General features: G+C 36.9%; 1 protein-coding gene across 1 annotated transcript in view; it reads right to left on the bottom strand.

Moving 5' to 3' along the window:
* Positions 1-12,622, bottom strand: part of LOC122809128 (myoD family inhibitor-like) — a 343,926-nt gene that overhangs the window by 75,534 nt on the left and 255,770 nt on the right. The window contains exon 4 of the mRNA XM_044080390.1: positions 3,613-3,921. Coding sequence (XP_043936325.1) covers positions 3,613-3,921 — 309 coding nt within the window. The remainder of the gene's footprint in view (positions 1-3,612; positions 3,922-12,622) is intronic.

Here is a 12,622-nt window from a genome sequence, read left to right as displayed (position 1 = left end):
GATCTGAGATCCTCTCATAGGTTCATAGGTTCATAGGTTTATACTAGGCTATCTGCCCTAAGGCATTTATAAGCCTAGCCCAAATTATTGTGGCTTACGCCACCCCTTATATGAAAAAATACTGTGCCCATTAGTTTGTTGTGCCTCTGTCCAGCAGTGACACAGAGATGATTCCTGGGGTAAACCTACGATCTCCCATCCACAGGTCTAGATTTCTCTTGAACAGAGTCAGCGAGGTGCTCTGCCTCACATGGACCGGGATTTTATTCCACAGCATAGGGAGTCTCTGAGTGATAAATCTATCCCTCCAGCACGTCCTATTTATATCCGTGCTAAGGTTTAAGTCGCTTGCTCTAGTGGTTTTGGTGGATTTGGATTTTTGAGGTGGAGCATGTCCATTAATTCCGGGTTGGACATGGCCTTGTATGTCAGGCACATGTCACCTCTGAGCAGGCGGTATGCGACTGAATAGAGCTGGAGTTTCTTCAATCTGGCAGCATATGACAGATTTTGGAGTCCCTTTATCCTTTTGGTGAGGAACTTTTGGGGTCTCTCCAATTGCTGCAGATGTCGGGTGAGATACATCCCGAATGGGGCATTGTACTCGATCATTGGTCTGATAAGTGAAGAGTACAGGGGAACAATGACCTCACTAGATCTGGATGTGAATCCCTTCATGATCAGGTGGGCAATGTAGAATGTCTTTCTAACCACTTTAGCAATGTGAGTGTCAAAAGAAAGGCCACTGTCAACCTGGGTCCCCAGGTCCCTGATAACCTCTTCTGTGCTTAGTGGATTGCCACCTATATGGTAGCTTGGGGTTACCTTGTTTTTCCCGAAGGGTATGACTATACATTTTTTGACGTTTAACTTCAGGCCATGGCTCTGGCACCAGCTATCTGTTTCCGTGAGTCCCTTCTGAAGGATATCGGTGTCCGATGCACTTTCCACTATGGCGCCCAGTTTGCAGTCGTCTGCAAACTTTGTCAGCCAAAGTCCTCCCATGTTGGCCTGTACTTCTGAGAAGTAGATGCCAAACAATAGGGGCCAAGGACCGAGCCCTGTGGGACACCACTTGTGACCGGCTTGGAGTCTGACACAGCGCCAGCAACTCTAACCCTGTGGGTTCTGTCCTTAAGCCAGTTTGCAACCCATCTTGTGACATATGGGTTTACATTTAAGCTGGTAAGTTTTTCTACAATACCCGAGTGGGGTATTGTGTCGAAAGCCTTTGCAAGGTCAAGGTAGGCTGTATGGACTGCCTTTCCCTCATCAATGGCCTTGGTGACTGTTTCGAAGAAGTCAACCAAGTTCAAAAGGCATGATCTTCCCTTGACAAAGCCAAACTGGGTCGGGTCCAATGTCTGCAAGTCCCTATATCTTTGTTTATGAGCTCCATTATGATCCTCTCCATAGCTTTGCAGACTAGACTTGTTAAGCTTATGGGGCGGTAATTACCAGGGTCCGTGAGGCGCCTTTGTGGAGTGGGACCACAGTTGCCGTCACGCCACTCCTTGGGCACGTATCCTGTGGTAAGGCTGAGATTAAACAGCTGCCTTATGTGCGGGTTTAATTCCTCATTTAGCTCGTGTAGCACACAGCCGGGGACACCATCCGGTCCCATTGATGCTGTGTTTTTAGCTTTAGAGAGCAGCTTTCACCTGCGCATTTGAGATGTCCGGGAGGCTACACTCGGCTGGGATAGTTATCTCTCCTTTAGGGGAGAGGGGTGAAGTTTGCACTGAACCTGTCTGCCAGTATGTTGGCAATGTCTGTGGGTTCAGTGATTTTTGTATCATTTTGGACTAATTCTGAGCATATCTGGGAGTTTCCACCCAGGTTCCTAACATAGCTGAAAAAGGCCTTATGATTGTCCTTTGAATCCATGGCAATTTTTCTCTCAAAATTGGCCTTAGTTGATTTTATGAGTGCTCGTATTTTTTTACTAATAATGATCAGGGGTGACTTCCCTTTTATGGATTTTGTTCTATCATGTAATAGCTTTCTCCTCTTATTGTAAAGTTTGTTAATGGCTGGGGTCCACCAGACTGGACGTTTGCCCTTTGTGGAAAGAGTCTTGGTTTTATTTGGGATTGCCTGATCCATGCAGTCCTGGAGGTGTTCATAGAAGGCATTTGTAAGGGCTTCCGCAGCTTGGGTTGTGGTTTCCTCTGGCTCAGGGGCCTTGAAGGATACCACACCAGTCTTGAGTAGTGTGAAGTTTGCTTTAGAGAAGTTCTTCACTATGGTCTTTTTTGCTTGGGGTGGGGGCGAGGTGTGGATTTCCAGTGAGATTAGTTTATGATCAGATCTCACCAATGAGGGATATACTTCCGGTGTGGAGCATTTTGTCCCCATGTTTGTGACAATGAGATCTAGTATATTTTCTCCTCTCGTGGGAACAGTGACTAGCTGTTCCATGGCATTTGAATTTATGAACTCCAGGAACCGTTGGGCTAGAAAGTTAGGGCTTGAGTAATGTTCCCAGTCTATATTCGGGTAGTTGAAGTCACCCAATATGATGGTGTTTGGAGATACATTTATACCCTCCAGTGTCTTCAGGAAGGCTGTGTGGGGTTCATTAGCCTCTTTCTGAAAACAACACATCTAAGGCTGCTTCTTCCCAGGTAAGCTCACCTGATGCTGGCTGTCTGAGGCTAATGGTGATGCTTTAGATGTGTTTACATTCAAGGTGGTTCCACTAACATATAGTATATTAACCATCCCCTTTCTGCATCACCTGCACTTTACCTAGCATCTGTTCTGCAGAATAACGTACCTTCTTCCAGTGCTTTAACATTTCATGTATACACTGTAGTGGTACTTCTCTTACTTATACATTTTAACTTCAAATGAATATATGAAAAAAAGGAATTAACCACTTACAGAAACACTTTATATAGATTAAAGTGTTTGTTTATTTATTTTTATTATTTTTTGACTGGGTTAGTCCCACTAGGCTAGTGACCTCATTTCAGGAGAGACCTGAGGTGGTATTTATACTCTTAGGTGAAATTTGGCCAGAGCATTGGGAAATCCCCCTGTTCTTTTCAACAGATGCCCCTATATTAGTGTGGGAATGCAGGGAACCTATGCATGAAGAGTTGGAGAGTGCATTCTCCCCAGCCACATAAATTATTATTGAATTGCTCATTCACTCTATTGTCTGCACTGCAGTGCTCTTTCATCAAGTTAGTTTCACTGAAACCCACTAGGTCCAGTTTTTAAACGTCTCTTCCCAGCTCTCCTCATTAAGTAGTCCTGGTATTATGGAGCAGGTTAACAAAAAGGAATAAAATAAATTAAGAACTTTACAGATACAGAAAGCTATACAAACAATCTCCAACAGCATCCATACAAACCATCTCCAACATCATCTGTATTAACAATCTCCAACAGCATCCATACAAACCATCTCCAACAGCATCCATACAAACCATCTCCCACATCATCCGTATTAACCATCTCCAACAGCATCCATACAAACCATCTCCAACAGCATCCATACACACCATCTCCCACATCATCCGTATTAACCATCTCCAACAGCATCCATACAAACCATCTCCCACATCATCTGTATTAACAATCTCCAACAGCATCCATACTAACCATCTCCTGCAGCTTCCTGGATCTGAGATGCTGTTGACTTGCAGCTGCTGTGGCTTTTCTTGCTGCTTTTGGTACAGACTGAAGAGGAGGAGGAGTCTAATCTCTTCTTCTTCTCCTGGATTATTCTTCCATTCATAGGAATCACAGTTCGACTCATAGGAGGTGAACAAATAGGCCCCTCACTGCTGGTGGTACCACTCACATTCCCTGTTAAAAGTGGCACACCATTGCTGTAGGGAACAGGCCTTGTATTACTCTTTGGGAGAGTACTGCTGACTGGTTTAGCCAAAGGCTGCATCAGTGGGGAATCTACAAAAAAAGAAGATTATTGTTATTATTATTATTATTACTACTACTACTACTAATCATAATACTTATACTAACTACAGAGAAGAATGCAATTGGCTGCCTTTTAGTAGATCAACTGTAGCTTTGCTCATCATCACATAAAGTATAACCTCAGCTGTGCAGTTTTTGATGCCTTCCCTACACATGCTTGAGGAGAAATTGATTATCGAGCATGAGTAGCCCAAAGAAAAATGTCGAGCAACATAACGCCACAAGCTTTTTCCCATTGGAAATTATTGCCGGTACGATTTCCATTTACATACCAGTATAATTTCTAATTGTGCTCCTGCAATTATTCACTTTTTTAGGGAGATTTCTCCCTTCTTTGAGTTGGTATGACTTTGGGATTGGTATATAAGTTCAGGGGGGGGGGGGGCTTTCCCCCTTGCAAAAAAATAAGAAAAAAGGAGCTTGTCTCCCTTTTGAATTTTGGGCATCAACATTCAGGAAGTCAGCAATTTATAGTAGAACCATTTTTGCTGAGGGAGTGAAAATGGAATTTCACCTTGGCGGGTATTCTTTTGATGAAAATGAAATAAATATAAATAAGGTATTGTATAATTGCCTTGTGCACAAAATGAAATTCTACAAGAATAATTAATAAAATGACATCTTCATGACCTTCAGACTCTTAATGTTCCATATCTGTAGCAGCAAGACATTCATAATACTGAGGTACATAATACTACTTATGGAACCTGATACATTTGCTCCCAGTCGTACCAGAGCTTCCAACACAAGCAGTTATACCAGAAAAAAGGAAAACAGAACAGAACAGAACAGAACAAAAAACAGCAAATATGTATTCATCAGCAAATGTTAAATTAGCATCCTCTTTAAAATAGACATTTTAAACTATCAAATCTGGTAAAACATGCTAAGTCCAGAAGTCTGTGGTGCGGTAAACCTAGCTTTATAAAAGCAAACCAAGGAGGCGATAAACACAGCAGGATAAACACAAACGAAATTTAATGGAGTATGAGCGCTTTCCCATTGCTTCCACAATGCTTCTCAGATACAAATCAATCAAAACAATCTTCCTACATCATTTTTAAAAAAACATTAAGGACCAATCACCTATGTAAAACCATAGTCACATGATATAATTTTTGTCACATGACTTTTCAGCTCAAATGCTTACATACTGAATTTATGTGTTTCAAAAATTTATCTAAACATGAGCCAAATATGCCTTAAAGTTACACCTTAATGGTTATATGGTCAAGATACTGATATTATAAAGTCAAGAGTGCCCAATACACTGATATTATAAAGTCAAGAGTACCATTAAGGTGTAACTTCAAGGCTCATTATATTTTGAGCAACTGTTCGTTTTGGGATTCATTAGGCTTCATAATTCCTTGAGATGTTTTTTATCTGTTTTAGGATGATATCAGATGGTAAGTCTGATAAGTTGTTCATGTGTTTTTTATGAGCATTATTACCTTATTTGTTATGCATTGCAGTGGATCTAATGACATGAACAGTAACGCTGTTAATACTGAATGCTTAGTTAATGTAAACACTTGTAGCATTGAAGGTTTGGTTAATTCAAATGGTTAAACCAGGTAAATGGTTTTCTTGACATTTTAAGCAAATCATTTCGTTTTCATAATGGTAATATACTGAATGGCGGATATAATAATGGGAACCTGAAAGAGCTCATATTCAAACTGGAAAAGAAGTTATGAAGACTAAAAACTTTGCAAATGGATAACAACTACTTGCACAAATGTTTGGATTTACATATAGTGCCCGAAGGGCTGCGTGTTTTTAAATTCTCATTTGGTTCAAAATATTCTGACTTGATGCTTCATGAATTTGTAGAAATGTTCAACCAGCATGGCTTTCACCTTGTCAGAAAAATTATTAAGTTTAATGAAATGTCTATTACCCATTTGGGTAAAGAAGTTGAAGTTTTAAACAAGAAGATAACTGAAAATCTAATTTTTAAACAATGGGAGGTTTTAAACCATAAGTGTTCAGAAAGGGTAAACTGGCAATGTGTACAAAGGTTTTCTAAGAAACAAAGGAAAATAGATAGGGACTTAAAACAATATGGCAACAATTCAATCTATCCTCTTAAGGTTAATCTTATTGGGCAGAACATGGAGGACAGCATTTACCCCCATCAAAAGTGGGTTCTGTAGATTTAGAAATGAACAAGCAAGTTAGTTTTAACAGAGCTCAGAGAAGTTCTGGTAATTGGAGAAAAAAATGTAATTTTAATGGTAAACAGGATTTTTCAGTGGGAGAAGCAAAGGGACAAATGCCCAAGGGAAAGGGTAGTACACTACTATGGTCAACAGAAATTCTGGCAAGTGTGGGAGAACAGAAAAAAGTTCTGGAACAGGGGGACACACAAATAGAAGTACATGACAAAATATTTTTTTCATATAAGGGTTCCAATATTTACAACTATGCCAATACCCCAGACCATTCTTCTTTATTTTTGAAGGGCTTGAAATTTGTCCTGACTTAAGTTTTTGACTTAGTAGACACTTTAATTGAAGTCAAATTATTCATTAGGAAATTTAATTTAGCCATTTTTTTGTGAAAACAAACATGTTGAGAGGAAGAATGAAACTACCAGTGAGGTTAAAAAGAAAAGTACATTTGATCCACCTTTGAATCACACTTTAGTAGTATTTGAAAAGGTTCTTACAGAAGAACTATACAAGATAGAAGGTACAAGAAAGAAAACGTTTTTCAACAACTCTAACCTAAAGGAAGGTGAGAAAGCTCTGTTGATACAACTTAAGAATGACAATGCAATCAGAATAATGAAATCAGACCATGGTGGGGGTACTGTTTCATTTAACACCTTTGAGTATATAAAGCAAATATTTGACATACTAAACAATGGTTCAACATTCTCTGTGGCCTCCATTAATGAAATTAATATGTCACCAGAGAATTGATTCATATTTATATGAATTTTTATGGGAAGGAAGGATATCAATGGAGGTTTACAATTTTATGAATGTCAAGCACCCAATGGTTGCAACCATTTTTGGAAACCCAAAAGTACACAAAAATATTGAATGTCCTCCATTTAGACCTATAGTCTCAGGTAGATGCTCTAAAATGTACCCGATTGGGATACACTTGGAAGGATGTTTAAAAACCACACTCAGTAAAATACAATATGTAATCAAGGACTCTTGGGATTTGCTGGGAAGACTCAAGGCTGACCTCTGGTCCAGAGAGTTGATATTCATCACAATTGACGTGATCAACTTATTTTCTTCCGTACCAAAGGACTCAAGAATTTTCAAGCAGTTTACTCAAATTTTCTTCCCTCCCTTCTGACAAGATTAACACACTAGTAGAATTAATGTTTTTGGTTTTAGATTACAACTTAATTTATTTTGAGGGTGAGTACTACAGACAGATCAAGGGGGTGGCAATGGGGGCATCTTTTGCCCCCATTTATGCTAAACTAGTTCTGGTTGACTGGGAAACACAATACATATTCAGGGAAATTTTTCCATATACATTATCCTATACACAAGATTTTTGGATGATGTTTTTATTTTATGGAATGGTCCAGAAACTGAGATCAGTACCTTTGTTGATTACCTGAACAGTTCCTCTGAATTTTTGAAATTTACATTTGAATACGATAAAAATGGTACTAACTGTCTGGATACATTTATTGAGCACACTCAATATGGTTTTAAGTCCAGAGTGTACAGGAAGCCAACATTCAGTAATAGTTATTTGGAGTTCAGTAGCTGTCACCCTTTATCACAAAAGAAGAGTATAATAAAGGGCCAATGTATTAGGGCAGTGAGGTTGACCTCCCAGTTAGAAGATGCCATTAACAAGCTATTTTTAATAGGGAAAATGTTTTTGGACCATGGATACCCCCCAAAAAAAATAGTGGAAGACACCTGCAGGTATGTTTTCGAACAATGGGACCACAAATATAGACCCCTGCTTGGTTCTGGCTTTACATTTTCTGAAGACAACAGTGGTCAAGACAATTTTGAGAGGGCACTGGTGGTGCAATATGGTCCTACCTCTAAGAGTATTAAAGAACTGGTGATTAAGAATTGGAATATATTAAGAGGTAATCCACAAATATTTTCTATAGTTGGACCGAACATGACATAAATTTTTAAAATTGACCCCAGTTTGAAGTATAAGTTTGAATTAATCACTAGTGATAATTTAAAGAACACCACTAAACAAGGGACCTCAAAATGTGGGACTTGTTCCCAATGCCAATATATTTTGGAAACTAGTAATTTAGACTTGAGCAATAATATTAAGTCAGCAATTAGTTTTGTTAAAGGAAATTGGCAATCTAAAAATATGATTTATTTAGATGTCTGCAGTACCTGCTCTGCATTTTATGTGGGCAAAACTGAAAGATGCCTAAGAAAAAGGATCTATGAACATTTTTACAGTATTTCTAGGCAGAATATAAACAATGCCCTATACCAACACTCCTTGGAGTGTCCTAGTTATAAAAGTTTTCAGTTTTCCATTCTTGAACAGGTAAAAGTAAATCCAAGAGGGGGTGACTTAAGAAATTACCTAGATGCAAGGGAAGCCTTTTGGCAGATGCAGTTAAATGCACTGAGTGCCCCATGTCTGAACGAAAAAAATCTCTGCAAGCCTTTTTAAATAAAAGAGCACTTATGTCTTTCTAACTTTTTTGAACCATGTGGTTATGTTTTATTCATATTTTTAAAAAGTGTTTTTTGAAAAACATGTGTTCCTGATTACTTTAAGCATATTGGAAGTTTTGTGTGATAGTTCTTTAAATTGACAATTGATTAGGTTCACTAATTGATTAATCTATTATAAACACTTGGTTGAACTTGTCTAATGTTTGATTCTGAAGAAGTCGCGTGCAAAGGATGAAAGTGCTCAATTATAAATTAATAAAATCATTTTATATATTTTAACATGCTTTTTTTACTCCGTGGTGCCAGACGATACTGCACTGAAGTTTATTAGTTGTTGTTTTTTTTAGTATTGCTGAAAGTTTTTGTTAAAGTATTAGGACAAGTTAATATAGATTTGGCTGCAGGTCCAAATGAAATAAGTATGAAATATATAAAAAAATTAAGGGACTGGCAAAAACATGTATTTTTTAAAGACTTTTAAATGAATGTATAAAGAATTATGTAGTGGAATACTTAAATTCATATGGCAAAAGGAAGACAGACGACAATTAAAAAAAACTGGAGAATAATAATGATTACAAGACTTTTATGAAAATAATACGAAAGAGATTTGAAACTAAAATGGAAGATATTATGGAAGATAGCATATATATCATATAGGGCAAGGGGTTGTCAAGAATTATTAAAGACAAAGACATTGTGGATGATATTATGAACAGAAAAGAAGAAGCGAAAATCATGATAGGAGACCTTAATAAGGCATTTGACACAACTGGACATGAAATCCTATGCATAATAATGAAAGAATATAATATAAGTGAGAAAATTAGGAAATTATGTATGTCAGCATACAGTAATAATAAAGTAAGAATACTTGTAAATGGCTGTTTAAGCCAAGAGGTACATATGAAGAGTGGTGTAAGACAGGGATGTGCAATGAGCTGGACACACTCTGCAATAATTATGAATGTGACAGTATGAGAAGTAAATTACAAAATAAAGGACGAGGGGTATATAACACCTGAAGGGCTAAGAATTCCAGTTCTGATAACATATGCAGATGACATAATAATTACAAAAACATTTGGATAAAAGAAGTAATAAGTTGCACAAATGAGTGTCTAGAGGTGATGGGGATGGCTTTAGAAAAAGAGAAAGGTAAATGTTTAGATGATGTATTGAAGATCAGGGGTATATATTTTACAGTGAATAAAATTTCTGTGTTAGGTATAAAGTTTGGGAATAAAGTATAATTCAATGGGGGAAAAACAATAGAAGAAATCAAACTAACCTGTCTTTTCTGGATAACATATAAACTATCATTAAGAAAAAGGGCTTTTTTGATAAATTCAGCTCTGATAGAAAAATAGCATACTTAGCAAGTGTATTTATGTTGCCAACAGTACTTGAAAAGGAATTGTTGCAGATATTTTTTTCATTTATATGGAATTCTAGATTAAACCCAGTAAAAAGTGGAGTTTTATATGTAAATAAAGAGGTTTAGAGTTAATTAATCCAGTTGTATATACTGTTTCATTAAATTTGTACAATGTGTTAAAGTGGATAAATGAAAAAGATGAGAGATTTAGTAATAAAATTGGATAAGTATGAGAAATCTTGTGGTATGGTAAAAAAGAGTAAAACGGTAAAATCGTGTATACATGAGAAAATAAAATATTACCAAGACAAATATTTTATGGAAAATAAAAACTGATGGTATATAGTATAGTACATGAATGTAATGATAAATATTATTATCTAAAACCATGAGAAAATCTAACAGATAAAAAAGTTAAAGCTATAAAAATAAGAAGCAAATTATGTAATCAGAAAGTAGAATGTCAAGATTTTTTGTGGAGACTGGTAATAGATAAATTGACAGTAAAAGGAAATATGATATATAAGAAGGAAAGTGATAGACTATGTTTAAGTTGTCAGGAAGGAACAACTACAGAGCATGTGTTTTTGAAATGTAAAAGATTAAAAAGGTTATGGGGGAAAATATGTAAAGAAGAATTGTTTGAAGATATAAAAGAAGTAGATAAAATAAACATGGATATTATAAGAACAGAAGTATATAATGTGTTAAAAGAATGCATAAAAGTTATTTTATGTTATATGGAATGAAAAATTATGTTTAATGGTAAATGGATTTTAGCAACAATATTAAGTAAAATCAGATGGTGATTATGGAAAAAGCAGTAGGGGTCCAACAGAGATGAAAACTTAGTATGATTGTGTAAACAGATTTGTGTGTGTGTGTGTGTGTGTGTGTATATATATATATATATATATATATATATATATATATATATATATATATATATATATAAATACATATATAGATATAGACATATTTTTGTACACATGTAAATATGTAAATGTTTTGTGAATAAGAGTTAATTTTGTATATAAATAAAGGCCCCCTACTCTTTTTGATAGGTGTCATGTGATCTTTTACATCCGCCTGAGTCATGGGAAAATCCCTTACTCCTTCATAAGTTCAGTAGGTAAAGCTACTTACAGAGCCAGGGGAAATTTATCCAGGACTTTGTGGAAACTTCTCTACTTTTGTCGATAACTGCCACAGGATCTTTAACATCCCCATGAGCTGCCTTCAACTGAATGTATGTCTACAGTTATTAATGGGGAGTCAGCTTTGTGGAATAAAGGGAAGATGCCCTGAATGGCAACAGATTACCTTGTTTTTTAAAGGCCTGGTAATGGAGGACTCAACAAAGGAGGAAGAGTAATGAAGAGGAGAAGTATGCCTATTGTGAAAGGGGCATGTATTTGTGGCGTGCATCCCATTAAGGCATCAAAGATAGAGATCAGAGTCCTTACAGCAGCTATCCTCTTGTAAGGGTGTACTGCTATTTAAGGGACTGGACTATGCACCCATGAAAGTGAGGGACATTTCCATGCCTTACCTGCTAAACAACCCACCCTTAAGTACTCAACACAGCTCATGGAAGTTATGGCAAATAAGCAAAAAAAACAAAATCCCAGTCCAACACAATAGTATGAGACTAGCTTGACACCCATTTCTCTCCTTGACTTATACGGCACACATGCAAGGTGGCCTGAGTTTTTTCATCAGTATGAAGACCCATCTGGTTAAAGGTCACATCAGGGTACATTTTGTGATAACCTTCAAATAACAGACCTAATAGAAGATGGAGAACTGAGGTCCAGACAGTGGCCATAACTTGATGGCAACTGGCAAAAAAGAAAAAAAAAACAGCTTTGCTTCGTCCTCCTCTTCTGCTGCTGTCCTCTGCTCTGTTACCAACTGTCACTGTGTCTACACCCACTTTACCTTCAAACTATGCCTCTCTTAACTCTTTTACCACTGAATTCATTTACATCTCATAATCAAGTCATTATTTTGCTTCCCACCCTTTATAAATAACTCAGCACTTGTAACATCTGTCCTAATGCATAGTTACTCAACTATATCTGTATAGAATATAACTAGTATAAGAAGCCTCACTACACTGTAATTTTTTTTAACTGTATTCTGCCTTACATTGTTAATACTGTATAACTTACAAGATTTGGTTGCACTGCACAGACAGAAGCTTTTCTCTCTGGACTCCACTCAAAAGAGCCCTTTGTGCCCAGCCAGACTTTCCCAGTCAACAAATGTGAAATAAATACATGTATAAAGAGCACAGCAGTAGTTGCAGGCTGTGAATACAAAACCACAATTTGTGTCTAAACCCCAAACAAAACTTCACTTCCATCATTTAAAGTAAACAGTAGTTCTTGCTTTTAAGAATAATCATCATTCTTAAAGGTAAATTATCACTCCTACTCAAGTACTTAGACTTTAGTATCAATTTCTGAGCTTAGCCACTATCATCCAGCAGTATAAAAATAAGCATAATCCCTTTTAGCACCAATACTAAGCCATACATTAAACAGCCTTTAAGAAGTAAAGTTGACCCCTACACCTCTTACATGTACCACAACCTACACCTGTAAATTTGACTTAGACAACATCTGATGTGTTTATTTTT

This window comes from Protopterus annectens, chromosome 8.part0, assembly GCF_019279795.1.
Source record: "Protopterus annectens isolate FY-2018-M chromosome 8.part0, PAN1.0, whole genome shotgun sequence".
NCBI lineage: Eukaryota > Metazoa > Chordata > Ceratodontiformes > Protopteridae > Protopterus > Protopterus annectens.
Note: the sequence above shows the minus strand (reverse complement) of the source record. Positions and strands in the feature narration are given on the sequence as shown.